General features: G+C 49.0%; 1 protein-coding gene across 1 annotated transcript in view; it reads left to right on the forward strand.

Annotated features, from left to right (window-relative positions):
- The window catches only part of syde1 (synapse defective Rho GTPase homolog 1), a gene marked incomplete at its 3' end in the record, with an annotated part of 17260 nt that extends 6916 nt beyond the window's left edge, over window positions 1–10344 (forward strand). The window contains exons 2-8 of the mRNA XM_080834296.1: window positions 1193–2026; window positions 2324–3325; window positions 3725–3954; window positions 4254–4380; window positions 4926–5095; window positions 7150–7435; window positions 9839–10344. Of these exons, the coding sequence (XP_080690422.1) occupies window positions 1193–2026; window positions 2324–3325; window positions 3725–3954; window positions 4254–4380; window positions 4926–5095; window positions 7150–7435; window positions 9839–10344 (3155 nt within the window). The remainder of the gene's footprint in view (window positions 1–1192; window positions 2027–2323; window positions 3326–3724; window positions 3955–4253; window positions 4381–4925; window positions 5096–7149; window positions 7436–9838) is intronic.
- Between the last annotated feature and the right edge of the window lie 5201 nt (window positions 10345–15545).

Genomic DNA, 15545 nt, shown 5'->3' on the forward strand with positions numbered 1-15545 from the left:
TCTTCACGCTGTCTTCCTCTCCTCTCCTCTCCTCTCCTCTCCCCTCCCCCACCCCCCTCTGCCTCTCTGGTCTTCTGTCTTGGCTGGGCTGGAAGTACAGGAAGTCATCTGCCGTCCCCCTGTACAGACTGGAACGCTCCACTTTCCGCTCTGGCTGTGTGCCCGTGGGGGCTGGAGGTGTGTGTGTGTGTGTGTGTGTGTGTGTGTGTGAGTGTGAGTGAGGCTCTCAGTCGCTCTGTTTCCAGGTCACCAGCAACCCTGATCCACTTCTGCTCACGATTTCCGGCATGAGCTCCTCTGCACTTTGGGCTGTCATAGCGGAGTGCTTGTATGGGGTTCACGCTTGACAGGGCCAGATAGTCTAACTTTGTTTCCCACACAGATACACAGATACACACACACACACATACACACACACACACGTATGCACACTCGGACACGCACATGCACTGGTGCTCGCACGGACACTGTCGCTCTCACACGCAGGCATCTCATTTGGAGGAATGTGCCGCGCGTTGAACATTCGGAGCTTGCGTACTCTCGTAAATGCATGCAACCAACAAACATGCAGGAATGCGCCCGCATAACGCAGGCACATACACAAACAGTGAGATGGACATGCAGAAACAGATAGATGCACTCAAGCACACAGCGCAGGACGGACAGAGGGCCCATTCATGGGTGCAGTGGTCAGGACAGAGTCTCATGCATTCTGTCACGAGAGGGGGAGAGAGCACCAGATGTGCAGGATGTCAGAGAGAGAGAGAAGGGGGGAGTACGACGCTTTAAAATAGTCCACCAAGTAGTTCAGTCCCCCTCCCATGCTTTCCATGCCTCTGTATCTGGTTGTTCTTCTGTTTGTTTGTTTATATTCATCTTTTTTTTCCCCTTTGGGAGGTTTTCGTTTTAGAATGCAGTGTTTGGAGTTCAAGCCTGCCTTTCCAGATCAATGAAGGGCAAAAGCCTTTTAACAGAAACACATGGCTTTATCATCAGACTAATGGCTTTTTTATTCAAGATTCAGTGTGATGGATTTAGTTCATTTCTCTGCCCTGACTTGAACCGCATAGTCTGTCAGCCCCAGGATGGTGCTCATTCCTTCCTAAACCAAATATTTTCACACCAAATAAGGGCTGTAGTCAGCCCAGCAGTGACAGTAATTGATGTCCCCTTTCTCCCCCTCCAATTTCAGATGTCCAAGGGAAGACGGATCTAGCCCCGAGTTCTTTGTCATCGTCAGTGTTGACCTTTGCCGGTGCCGAAGTAGACAGCTCACTCGCAGAAGACTTTAACAGAAGGACTCAGATAACTGTGGCCAAAAAACAGAACTGGGCAAAACAGGCGTCTGCATCCAGGGACAAGCCCACAGTCGAGGCCACTCAAAGCCTGGTGCAGAGAGCTCAGGAATGGGAGAACTCCTCAGGAAAGGCCCAGGCCTCAAAGCCGGCCTGCAGCCAAAGAACTTTGCGCGAGGATGGCGTGGAGGGCAGAAGTCCCACTTTTGATTGGGAGGCTGGGCCCTCAACCCCACTGTGGGACTCAATCGACCTGGCTCTGTCTGAGCTGGCTACTCCCGCAGGAGCAGGGTACGTGGAGGCCAGCACCTCCTCCAGCTCGGTCCAACGGGCCGGCCACGGGGCCTACCTCCAGCATCTGGACAGGAGCAGCCGAGCCTGGGTGCTGTCCACAGGAAAGACCCAGGCTTCAGAGGAGGCCTCACGCCTGCTCCCCAGCGGCCTCACTGATAGGAAACAGGGTGCAGAGGGGGAGAACAACATTTGGTACAATCCCATCCCAGAGGAGGAGGACTCCCGGGCAGAGGACAACAGGGGCGAGTACGGCGACCCCTGGAGGAGGAGAGGGGAGAGGGGGAACGATGGTCACAACAGGGCCCTAAAAGCAGGAGGGCCGGGGAGCAGCACCGGCAGCAGCAGAGGGGCCCAGTGTGGAGGGGGCAGCATCAACACCAGAGACGTGTCGGCTGAGATCGCCTGCAGTAGCAGCAGCAGCAGGAAGGAGAGCCCAGGTACAGACACCTCCCTGACTCAAGCAATCATGGTGGCTTTCAAAGGACTAGTGCTGTTGACTGTTCACGTTCACGTTGTTGACATTGTCGTGATGTTGTGATGTATTCTATACTGTGTGTATGAGGGATAAATGTTTGAGCTCTGTTCTGGTCCTCAACATAAGACTGAACAGGGTAGGGATGTGTGGTGGGATTCATTGGGTTTTGGTGTTTCCCAGAAAGATGGCAATGCATAAACCATCCAGCAGTTCATCACTTCATTCTCAAGTGATCTGCCTTTGTTGATCTCTCTCTCAGATATCTCCCAGAGGGTCCAGCAGTCAGATGTTCAGGCCGTGGCTGGAGCTTCAGGAAGCAGCAGCGGTGGCGGTGGCGGTGGCGGTGGAGGCAGCACCAGTGCCGGTGGAGGTCCAGCCCCCTCATCTGACAATCCTGCTCCCTCCTCCAAGAAGTCCAGCGCCTCGGGCGGGGCAGGCACCAGCGTGATGGACAGGATCAAGTCTCCAGGGACGGTGCGCCGCCTGTCCATGAAGATGCGGAAGCTCCCCGAGCTGCGCCGCAAACTCAGCCTGCGCTCCTCGCGCTCGCGCCACGGCAACAGCCAGGGTGGCGCCTCGGGGGGCGGCACGGACGAGGCCTCCCCGCCCAATGCCCGCAAGGAGTCGTCCAACAATGTGATCAGCCGCTACCACCTGGACAGCAGCGCCCCCCCTGCCCGCCCCCGACGCCGCGCCTCCCGGGCACGCTCCGCCGACAAGGGCGGCTACCTCAGCGACGGCGACTCCCCCGAGCTCCTGCCCAAGAAGGGGGGCCCCTCCGCGCCTTCTGAGTCTCAGGGCCCAGCCTCTCACCCTCTCCCCTCACACCAGCTCGGGCTGGAGATACCCGCCTCCGGCTCGGTGGTGCCCTTGGCCGACACCGGCTCCTTCCGCCTGTACAGCCTGGCAGATCAGCCCCGCTGTGCCCAGCGCATGTCGGGCCTCCTCACCGTGCACCTGGTGGGTGTGGAGGAGCTGGTGCGCTCGCAAAGGGGCGACGCCAGTAAGGAGGTGTTCTGTGCCATCCAGGTGGACGGCGTGACACGCGCCCGCACGGCACTGCTCACCTGCCGCGGTGCCACGCTGCCCCTCAACCACACCTTCAACCTGGAGCTGGAGCGGGCACGCCTCCTCAAGCTGGTGGTGCTCACACCAGTCACGGGCACCGCTGGCACCGGGCAGCCCGGTAACAGCTCTGTGGCCCCCTCACGGAACCGCGTCTGCGGCCTTGGGGCCGTCGCCATCCCACCACTGTTCAGGGGTGAGTCAACATGGAGGGAATGAGGGAGATCATGTTCAGGTTTTACAGGAACACACATTAACATTAAGTGCTGCAAGACTACTTAAGACACCCAAGAGATCAAAGCATTACTTCTGGAGGAGATATATTGATTAACTCTTCTCCCTTCCCTGCTTTCCCCCTGAATCATTTTCACTGTTTGTGCTTCTTCTCCTCTGTTCTTTCTATCCCCACATCTTTCCCTCGATCTGCCTCTCTTCACTTCCCCCTGTGTTGTTTTCAATCCTCCCCTTCCTCTCCCTCCCTCCTACTCTCTTTGCTGCTGTCATCCATTCCCATCCATCTTTCCACCTTTACTTTACTTTTCACACACTCGTTCTTCTTTCCTCTCCACCTCCTCCTCCTCCTCCTCCCCCATAGGCTCCCGCTGTCAGCAGCTATGTGTGCGTCTGGAGCCGCGGGGGCTGCTGTATGTGAAGTTGACCCTGCTGGAGCAGTGGGAGGCCCCAGCCCTGCGCCTCAGCGAGCTGCCCCCTCCCAGCGTCTTTGGCGTGGAGCTGCGCCACCTGGTGGACAAGGAGGGCTCCACACTCCCGGTGCCCCTGCTCATCCAGAAGTCCGTGGCCGAGATCGAGAAGCGCGGCCTGAAGGTAGGAAGAGCCTTTTTACAGCCGCACACGTTTTACATCAGGCACTACATGGAACTATTTATGGAGTGGAAACTAAAGGGAAGGAGTCTGTCAGATTTCTGTGGAAAAATACAGCTTGAGGGAGCCGGGGTTTGGCATTCTAGTGGCAAGATTCTTTTCAGCTGAGGCATTTGTTATTATGGTTGGAAGTTGTCAACATCACGCAATTTTCTCTTGGTGTCTGCTGTGTATTAACAAGTGTGTGTGTGTGTGTGTGTGTGTGTGTGTGTGTGTGTGTGTGTGTGTGTGTGTGTGTGTAGGGAGTGGGCCTGTATCGCCTGTGTGGTTCGGCCGCGGTCAAGAAAGAGCTGAGGGATGCGTTTGAGAGGGACAGCACAGCAGTCGCCCTGACCGAGGAGCTGTACCCAGACGTCAATGTCATCACTGGTCCGTTTCACACTTCCTTTATTAGCATATTACATGGCCCTCATCGATTGTGTCATATCCTGTGTCAGTGTTGAAAAAGGAAGTACAAATATGTTGACTTAGACCTTAAAGCAAAATTTGGGTGAAATAAAAAGCTATGCTTGTTATGGATATGGCCCTAGACTGTAGAACACATCTGGCCCTGATCAATACTAGATCAGTACCACAGAGTTTAGCTCCTATCTGGCCCTGAGCAATGCCAAATCAAAAGCACAGAGTTGAGCTGCTATCTGGGTCTTGCTTTCTGTTGGTGGTTTGCCAGTGAAGGCCCAACTGCCTCAATAAGAGGAGCATTCTACCCCAGATGACAGCAGCAACCAGATATATTAAACGCTTGTGACAGCATTAACCACAGCCCAAGTGATTTAAGGAGAAGCAGGAGGGAAATAAGATTAGCTGGATGGTGGAGGGCTCTTGGGGAGAATGTACACACTATGTTCAAAAGGCTGGTTTGCTTCTGTGGCGTCACTAAGTCTGGCTGCTTCTTCTTGTTTTATTTGGCTCAGGCATCTTGAAGGACTACCTGCGGGAACTGCCGTCGCCACTCATCACGAGGACCCTGTACGAGGTGGTCCTGGAGGCCATGTCTTTGAGGCCAGCCTGCCGGACGGACGCGGACGCCCAGCGGTGCCAGAGCACCGTCTCGCTCCTCCACTGCCTGCCCGAGCCCGAGAAGGTACACCTCCTTACTCCTCCTTTCTTCTTCTTCCCCCCACCCTCCTCTTTTCCATTGCAATCCTTTGTTCCCGTTGCTCGGTAATAGTGTATGTAGGCTTTGATTCCTGATGCTGCTATGACGCTGAAGAGAACGGGCGTCACTCCAGAACGACTCGGGTTGTGAGCTCCTCTGTTCATTCTCTCCTCATCTCTTTTGCCTGAGTCAACAATGATGACAGAGAACCAGCTTCCCCCGTCCATTCGCCGAGCGCATAAGCACTGCTCGTGTCAACGCACGTGAGGCTGAAAACGTCTCATTGTGTTTTTACAGCATTAAACAAGAATGCTTGAGAAAGTGGGCATGGGGTGAGGGGAACAAGGGGGACGGACGGACGGAGAGATGGAGTGAAGGGAAAGGGGGAGGTGGAGGAGGGGTGGGAGTCGAGAGCCCAGCCACAATGAGGGCCAGAACGTTCTCCCTTTCACTGGCACCGAGCCACGGAACGGAATGTTACAGACCTCTCTTCCCCTCTCTATCATTCTCTCTCTCTCTCTCGTTGGGTAATCATATGTTTGTTTATCCCCCCTTTTGAATCCAGAGGGCTTAGCCTTGTGTTTCCCGGCTCATTCCAAAACAAACAGACTAATGTGAACCTCTCCTCTTAATGCTGTGTGCTCCTTTTTTTCAATGCCAACATCAACCCCCATCCCTCTTCCCCATCTTTTTAGAACAAAAAGTGTGGGCAGTTTGTTGAAACACTGACTCTCTTCCTCACCCCTCTCTCCCTCCCTTCACCGAGGGACCTCCCCCACCTCTGCTACAACAGAAGAAACTCTCCTGTATATAACCAGAGAGATGAGAACAGATTGAGAACAGAAGAAACTCTCCTGTATATAACCAGAGAGATGAGAACAGATTGAGAACAGAAGAAACTCTCCTGTATATAACCAGAGAGATGAGAACAGATTGAGAACAAGAGACAGTGGTGTTTATGTTTGAGAGGACATTTCTAACCAGGTGTTGAATTCCTTCACAGTGTTCCTGACTACTGAGTGCTGAGAAACCTTCTTTGTGTCCCATATCCCCCTGCAGTAATGTGTCTCTTTAACCCCACTCTCCCTCTCACTCTCACTCTCACCCTGCAGTAGTGTGTCTCTTTAACCCCACTCTCCCTCTCACTCTCACTCTCACCCTGCAGTAGTGTGTCTCTTTAACCCCACTCTCCCTCTCACTCTCACTCTCACCCTGCAGTAGTGTGTCTCTTTAACCCCACTCTCACTCTCCCTCTCACTCTCACTCTCACCCTGCAGTAGTGTGTCTCTTTAACCCCACTCTCCCTCTCACTCTCACTCTCACCCTGCAGTAGTGTGTCTCTTTAACCCCACTCTCCCTCTCACTCTCACTCTCACCCTGCAGTAGTGTGTCTCTTTAACCCCACTCTCCCTCTCACTCTCACTCTCACTCTCACTCTCACTCTCACTCTCACTCTCACTCTCACTCTCACTCTTACTCTCCCCCTGCGGTAGTGTGTCTCTTTAACCCCACTCTCACTCTCACTCTCACTCTCACTCTCACTCTCACTCTCACTCTCACTCTCACTCTTACTCTCCCCCTGCAGTAGTGTGTCTCTTTATCCCCACTCTCCCTCTCACTCTCACTCTCACTCTCACCCAGCAGTAGTGTGTCTCTTTAACCCCACTCTCCCTCTCACTCTCACTCTCACTCTCCCCCTGCAGTAGTGTGTCTCTTTAACCTCACTCTCACTCTCACTCTCACTCTCACTCTCACTCTCACTCTCCCCCTGCAGTAGTGTATCTCTTTAACCTCACTCTCACTCTCACTCTCACTCTCACTCTCACTCTCACTCTCCCCCTGCAGTAGTGTATCTCTTTATCCCCACTCTCACTCTCACTCTCACTCTCACTCTCACTCTCACTCTCCCCCTGCAGTAGTGTATATCTTTATCCCCACTCTCACTCTCACTCTCACTCTCACTCTCACTCTCACGCTCACTCTCACTCTCCCCCTGCAGTATTGGTCTCTTTAACTACACTCTCCATCTCCTCCTGTAGGCCACCCTCACGCTGCTTCTGGACCACCTGAGCCTGGTGGCGTCTTTCTGCGACAGCAACCGCATGACATGCCAGAACCTGGCCGTGTGTTTCGGGCCCGTGCTCCTCACGCCCACACAGGAGTCCTGGATACCCAGTGTGCCGGGAGTGCCCACAGCACCGGTGGTCCCTGGACTTAATTCGGGCCGCGGGGGCCGGAGCTTCGCCCACAGTGAGGACATCGTCAGTGCTGTGGACTTCAAGCGACACATCGAAGTCCTGCATTACCTGCTGCAGCTGTGGCCTAGTGAGTGTGTGTTGTGAGTGTGTGTGTGTGTGTTTGTTTGTGTGTGTGTGTGTGTGTGTGTGTGTGTGTGTGTGTATGTGTGTGTGTGTGTGTGTGTGTGTGTGTGTGTGTGTGTGTGTGTGGGTGGGTTATGTATGAATGGATGGGTGGTTGGGTTGGGTTGTGGTTGTGCTGTTTGTGTATGTGTGTGTGTATTCACACAGTATAAAATGTACAGCCTTTGTACAGTTATTACTATGTTATCGTAGCCCGACCTATTATCCCGCACGACCTATTATCCCGCAAGCGCTGGTACACGTTACTTAATATTGATTTCGGTGTCATCCAGGATCGCAGATTTCGGAAAACTTAAGTCCCTGCCCAAAAATGCCACACAGCGTATTGAAGTGTATAAGAAAGTGTTGTAATACTGCGTGTACAAACCAGCCTGATACAAATAGTAGAATTTTGATTTCGCGACGTTCGGTGTAAATTCTTTTTCTTGTTGAGCTTGATTCCCAACGGCATTTTACATCAATGCGGGATAATAGGTCGTCGCCAACTTTGTTGCCATTTCGCGACTGTACAAAACAAATCGGAAAATACGTTAAGAAATGTTCCTGCTGAGAGTCAAACAAGACTTCGTGCATGTTCTACACACCTGTCACTTCTGAAATATGTAAGGTTGATTCATTAAACCATATTTATATTGATAAAAACATATTTGTTAAGCGGATTTTTTGGTGGCCCGCGGGATAATAGGTCGCGTTACTATACCTTGCTCACCTCTCTCAACTCTACTCCTGTGCTGCTGATGTATGACCCTGTGCGGATAGTCTTCTGTGTCTAAGGAAGGTTCCTTACTGAGTGAAATGGCCTGGAAGAATCTGAGTGGCATCCACGATGAGGGCTGGTGTGTGTGTCTGGTGGTGTGATAAGTGCTTCTTTTCGTTAGGGTACACTAGCATAGGGTACACTGGAGCATCCTTTACACAATTCCTTTCAAACAGCAACAACAACCCAATCAAAAAGCGATCAACGTGACCCACATCAATAACACCCGCCTTCACATTATTAGTAGCCTAGGCTGCGGTCGGATAGTCCTTGACCTTGATAGAAATTCTCATGAAGTGAAGAAAAGATGTTAAGTAAAATTCATAAGGACTTAGGAAAAGACCATCTCCTTTTCGATTGTTGATCCGAAGGATTTAGGGAATTCAACCAACTCTTGGATGTCACTTGGATACTTTGTTTTAAGGTATTTCACTCAGTTAGGAACCTGTCCAGCAAAAAAAACGGGGCCCAAGTGTAGGTTGGATTCTCGTAGCACCTTGTAGTCCTTATGAATTCTACTTCACATCTTTCCGTGAGCTCATGATGTTGAGGGCAGAAATTGTGTGCAGAAGGTGCAAGGCAGAATTGCCATTCTCTGGGAACACAATCAATCTTATATCAAATATCAGAGTGAATGGCAGTACTGTAGTACAACCTAAAGACTTTGAACACCAGGAAGAAGTTTCCAACTGATTCTCCTTAGGCCAAAAAGCTGGCAAATTGTGTTGGGAATGTATAAAGGACAGAGACACACATGCTCTTAACGTGGGTAGAGAGACCCTTTCCCTAAATCTGCTGGAGGAAATAAATTCAGAGTTTGAGGAAGTCACACTTCATCACTGTTGAGAGATGTTTCTAAAGAGTATGGTGCATAGGCCTTGGCAGCTTGAGGATGCAGATGCAGTCACCCAGCACAACACCTAATATTTTTAGATGCGTCCGGCATCTCTATAAGAGGGTATGTCCGTCCGTCTGTCGGTCGGTCGGTCTGTCTGAAACGCATTCTTTCAATTGTAATTCCCTCCTGTGTCCACAAGGTGGCAGAGTTGAGTTGACACATCTTGTTGTCCGCTCGGACTTGTTATCTGAAAGAGCACCAATCCCAAGCCTAGTTTTCACCCTTGTCATTGGGTAGTGTGTGGGTTTGGTCTGTATAGTCTCTTGAGGTTCTGTGTGTGTTTGCTTGTGTGAGTGTGGGAGAGTACTGAGTTAGTGTTGTCTATGTGAAGGGTCTGTGTGTGGATTCAAGGGTGGGGGCAGATGTTGCTCTGGGCCAACTGTGGATATACTATATATCTTCGCTCTTGTCTTTGATGCTTGTACAATGTGTGTGTATCTTGGCAGAAACACATACAGCCATTTCACTTCCTCTGGCCATTATTGTGGCCAAGGGAGGACAAATATGATAATTTCTGTATATGTCTGCATATATGAGTGAAGGCCTATTCATCTGTGAATGTGTCTGTGTGTGTGTGTGTGTGTGTGTGTGTGTGTGTGTGTGTGTGTGTGTGTGTGTGTGTAAGGGGGTGTATTGTAATCTCTGTGTGATTCAGTGTCTAAGACTCTTTCTCCGTGTCTGTTCCTCCCCAGTTCCCACAGACAGAGTCTCAGACTCCCCCACTCCTCCTCCCGTCACCACAGAGCCTGCACCTCCTTCCCCTCCCCCATCCCACACCGTATCCCACAATGCCCTGCGGCGGCGGGGCCAGCGGCTTCCCCTGCGTCTGGAGATGCCCCAGGAGGCGGTGGTCTCGAGGCGTGGGCGCGGCCGAATGGAGAGTCCGCCCTGCAACCGCTACGCCGGCGACTGGAGCCTCTGCGGCCGGGACTTCATGTCCGGAGGAGAGGCGGACTACGACGAGGTGGCGGGTAGCGACAGCGACGAAGAAGACGAGGAGGAGGATGATGATGGTGGAAGGACGCAGCAGCAGGTGACGAAGGAGAGCTGGGCGCCGTCCCCCGCCGGCCTGTACGTGGACGACTACACGCTGGACTTCGACGCACCGTTCACCTGCAGGCTGAGCCTGAAAGACTTTGACACGCTGATCTCAGACCTGGAGAGAGAGCTGGCCAAACAGATTAACATCTGTCTCTAGGACAGAGAGAGATTAACATCTGTCTCTAGCACAGAGAGAGCTAGGGAGGGAGGGAGGGAGGGAGGGAGGGAGAGAGAGAGAGAGAGAGAGAGAGAGAGAGGGGAGAGGCGGAAGGAGTGGAAAAAAGGTGTCAGATTTAATGGAAGGATATTTTAGCTTCTCAGACGAGGACAAAAATGATCAAGGAATGACGACAAGCAGCCTCAGCTGCTTCAGAGATGATGAAATGTATTTAATAATTCCTGGCAGTCTGTGGAGGCCCACTGCTTTGTAGCATCGCCCTGTGCCAAAAGCTGGTTATCGTGTGTGAGCGATGACAAAGCTGAGAAAAAAAAACCTAAAGTGTTCATTTACTTGTAAACATTCAACATATCACTTGACAGACTGCTCAAACTAAATTAAGCTGTTGACAATTCTTGTTTGGAGAGTTTATTGACTTATATTTGAAGATAATCTAGCTCTGTCGTTGTCTTTGTGGTGAGTAGTTGAGTGAGTGGAAAAGAAATTAATGTTTAATAATTTTGCCCAATCTTTGTGCCAAAGTTCCTTTATTTATTATTTGTGTTAAATTATAGATTTCAGGCTGATTTAGAATGACATTGCCCAAAATGTGTTAACCTCATGTTGGTCAGATTTGTTTTGTTACATTTGATCTTCATAATTTTGCACAATGAGTGAAGCCTGTCCGTAACCACAAGCCTTCCCACGTCCATCCAAAGATCTAAAGATAGAAAAGCACAAGTTTGAAAAATGGTAACATAATCAGAATACACAAACCTACAGTCACAAGTTCTTACATTTTTGAACACATGGTAGGTTTTGACTTTGAGGAAAAATGCTCCTACGTGCATTTCACTGACCAAAGACTTGTGTGTGTTGCACTTCCTTTTTTATAGTTGAAGAGACTGTGTACGTGCTGTGCTCTTGTGCAGCAGACGTTTTTGTTGTTTTTGTTTTCTGTCATCAACATTGTTTGTTTTGATATTTGTTCACGGTACAATCCTCAGCTAACTGTGATTTATTGAAGCCACAGAAGGAATGAAATGGCCATATTTTAGAGCGTTGCTCCACATGCAATAATGACATCATATTTTTTGACATTTTGTATTGTATTTTGTTTAGTTATATAAACAATATTATTTTGTATTGCACATTTACAGCAAGCACTTATATTGTATGCCATATAACCCAGTGTTCAAGTACACCATTCTTGTTATGAATTTGTACTGTAAAATACCATTCAGTGTTATCAACCAAAAGAAGAAAACATTAAAGCACAGTATTATATTTCCAAATGACCAATTGTTAATTCTTATATGAGAGTCCTGCTGTTGTTTTGGTAGAGCTATGTGCAGAAAAATATAGTTGGTCTCTGATGACCTCTGCTGGCTATACTGTGAAATGTGTTAGCGTGTCTAGATTGTATATTCCCATAACCTTAATCCGTGTCCGGCTCACCCCACCTTCTACCCCCTATTTTATACAAACTGAGTTAATATCCAGTGTCGAGGCTTAGTCTAGGCTGGGTTTGCAGTCGTGTGGCAGAATTAAAATTTTGTATGGGTATCAATGTTTCAAGCTTCAATCATAAAGTTCCATAGCACCACCAGTAGGTGGCAATGTATGCCTATGTCTAATCGTATCAAGTCACAGAGCGAAGTCAGTATAATTTAGCCACATTTCCTTTCCTGCTTCACCACTGATTGTTAAAAATCAAATAAAAAAATCACTATCTTATATAAGGGGCTCTAAGCTTTTACTCATACTGTACCTCAGACGATACAGAAGTTCTCTATAATGACCCTGATCTGAACCTTTTTCATGAGCGGTTTTCAGATGAAGCACACAGTGAGAGAACTAAGTGCTTTAGACTAGTAGTGTATACAGTGCATGATGGAGCTGTCACATTGCCATGTCACCTGTCTTCTCCAATCAGTGGTGTTGCCATGGAAACTATATTTATCAAGAGAAATGGGTTCACACCAGAGGAAATCCAAGGGTAGCGGTAGCCTCTATACACAGGGGCATCCAACAGGATCTGAACAGGTAGAGACAAGGTGTGATGGAGGACGCAGAAGGTAATATTACCTGTGTGGGTGTGTGTGTGTGTGTGTGTGTGAGAGAGAGTGTATATAGTCAGGCTCATATTTGTCCGTAGGTGTGTATGTGTGTGCATGTGTGCGTGGGTGTTTTACGGGATCTGGAGCTGATCAACCAATACAAGGGATAGCAAATCTTCCAAATGATTACTCAATTTCCCTTTCAATCCAGCCTCTTTGACACCAGTTAGAGGTCCATTTACCAGTCTGACTGATGTGTGAGGAGATGTTAGAGTGGTGATGCTCATCTTCACTCAAAACGTTTCCTTCAGGGAGCTGATCTGGGTTTTAAAATGTCATTGAATTTTATTATCGACACAGACTGAAAAACACCAGAAATAGGCACGAGAAACCAGCAAGGAAACAACAACTCTAAACTCTGAGTACATGTGAAACGCCTGAAGACATACTGCTTAGAAACTTACATAACATACATAACGTACAAAGTCAAATTATCACACAGCACGACACACACCACACACCACACACATGGTTTGGCGGCGACACAGGACACACACACAAACACACACGCATGCTGAGGAGGTCGCCGGTGAAATTGTCCTTCTGCTTTTAAACAATCCTGAAGTTGTTGTCCATCCTCAAGGGGCTCCAGGAGCAGCGGGCAGCCTTTTTTATGGTGCCCAAGGACCAGGCCAAGGGTTCAGTCCAATCCTGGTCAGGGACGGAGGAGAGTGGTCTTTTCTGTTCATTTTGCATGTTTTTCTGTTGGGGTTCTATGGGGAGGAAACCCCTTGTGAGCATGCAAACTCCCCACAAAAGGCCTGGGAGATAGCTCACCTGAGCACTGTAGGTCTGGGAGATAGCCCACCTGAGCACTGAAGGTCTGGGGAGGATCTGTCCCCCAGAGCCAACAGCGCCCCATGTGGGAATCGTACCCATGACCTTCTTGTTGTGAGGCAGCGGCAGTGCAAGCACCTGAGCCACCGTGACTCTGAAACGCCGTAACACACGGAGAATGGACTCAAAATGTCAGTTCTAGTAAAGTACAGTGTTTTTATCTTCCTAAAGAGTTTTGAGGGGCTGATAAGGAGACAGACTATCCTGATCGACATTCACTTGATGTTAGTAAGATAAAGAAGGTAATATTTCTCCCACCCGATTAGTTCATAATAACCTGAATAAAAAAGCCTTCACTAACGTGTTTTCTATAGTGTCTACTGTATGAATGACATAATGGTGCTAATGGAAAACATTAAGTTTCTGTTACAGACTAGCTTGGAATCTACGGTTGGTGGTCCGTGAGGTAACCCCAGCAGATGGCACTGCTGTTTCTGGTGCAACTGATCTGGGTTGTAGATGAAATTCATTTCATTTCTGTCAAGTTTCAATTTACATTGATGACCGTACCGCATTCAGTCTGACTGTTGTCACTAATTGTGTTACCTAATGACTGTAACCTGAATCTGAACATAGAAAAAAGCCTGACTGGAGTGCATAGAGGAAGGATAGATGTCAAATGCAGGAGACATTGAGTGGACATCTCTTCAAATACGCCTTGAACAATGATGGTTCTGTTTTCAGACAGAGAGGCAGAGTGGGAAGTCAACTTGCTCCCTATCCACTTTCTGTCTTTTCTGTCCTCTTCTCTGTCTCGGTAATGGCTCCTGTCACCACAAGGCTCTGCTTTCTCATACTCTTGTCTGCAGCATCCACAGATCTCTTCTCTCTCATACCCTTCCCCCTCACACACACACACACACACACACACACACACACACACACACACACACACACACACACACACACACACACACACATACCTTTGTGTATGTGTTGTGATAATGTGCTATCAAATCAGTTTGTGTAAAGTCAATGTGTCAATCAGTTTGGTATCAGCACAGTGTGTGAGGTATGGGAACACTTGTATAAGAGATATGACAACTGTTAAATATAGCCTTTCCTTTGCATGGGACAAGAGTTTCATTGAGGTCAAGCGTGTGTGTGTGTGTGTGTGTGTGTGTGTGTGTGTGTGTGTGTGTGTGTGTGTGTGTGTGTGTGTGTGTGTGTGTGTGTGTGTGTCTGTGTGTGTGTGTCTGTGTGTGTGTGTCTGTGTGTGTGAGGGTCTTCAAATTGATGAATAGCGTGTAGACTCAGATTATCTTTCTATGGAGCCACAAATGGGGACAAGTGCTGACAGGACATACAGACACAGACAGAGAGAGAGAGAGAGAGAGAGAGAGAGAGAGAGAGAGAGAGAGAGAGAGAGAGAGAGAGATCTTATCTTATTAGCTCACCCCAATACTGATTAAGGACATCTATTCATCCTTCAGTTTTCTCATCTGGGACTGTAAAAGATCAGAGTTATTTTGTTTCCCTTAACATTTTAAATAAATATCCTCACACAAACTCTTCCATACCTTACCTCCCTGCAAATACATCTCTGTCTGTCAACACAGATACACACACACATAGAGTAGAATGCAAATCAGGTGATGAAGGCAGTAATGACATTCTCCTGATCATATGAGGGATGTGATATACGGCACCCAGACCCACGTGATATACCGCACCCATTTGGTTGGATTTTCTTCTCTTTTGTAGAAATAAAACTTTTGTTTTCCTTGAGGAGTGAATTCTCCTCATTAAATCTCCTTTAGTGCACGTTAATGGGTTCTGAAAGCAACCTTGCTGAGCTACCTCTCTTGACTGGTAAACTATACTAAGTAAAAATATGGATATACACAAAAAAAAAGGAAACTAATTCAAACACACGCATGCAAGCAGACACGCAGGCATGCACGCACGCAGTGGGTGAAAAAGCAGTAGCTAAAAGAAGACTTACTGTGACGCAGTTCATGGGCTCGGCCCCAGTGCTTCATTACTTGGTCAGTTCCTCCTAATTATGATTAATTAGCCTCAGCTGATGTGCATGTGTGTGTGTGTGTGTGTGTGTGTGTGTGTGCACGTGTGACGGGGGGGTGGTGTGTGTGTGAGGGGGGGGGGTTCTATTCGTGTCCCAGATCTGTCGGCAGAAGAGTTGTAGTGTCTTGGGCTCCTTGCTGCTCCAGGACTTGGAGTCATGAGTCTGCAGATGCTCTCACCTGACCTCATAGGCCTGCAGATACTCTCACCTGACCTCAT

The sequence above is a fragment of the Sprattus sprattus genome, assembly GCF_963457725.1.
Source record: "Sprattus sprattus genome assembly, chromosome: 3".
Classification (NCBI taxonomy): Eukaryota; Metazoa; Chordata; class Actinopteri; order Clupeiformes; family Clupeidae; genus Sprattus; species Sprattus sprattus.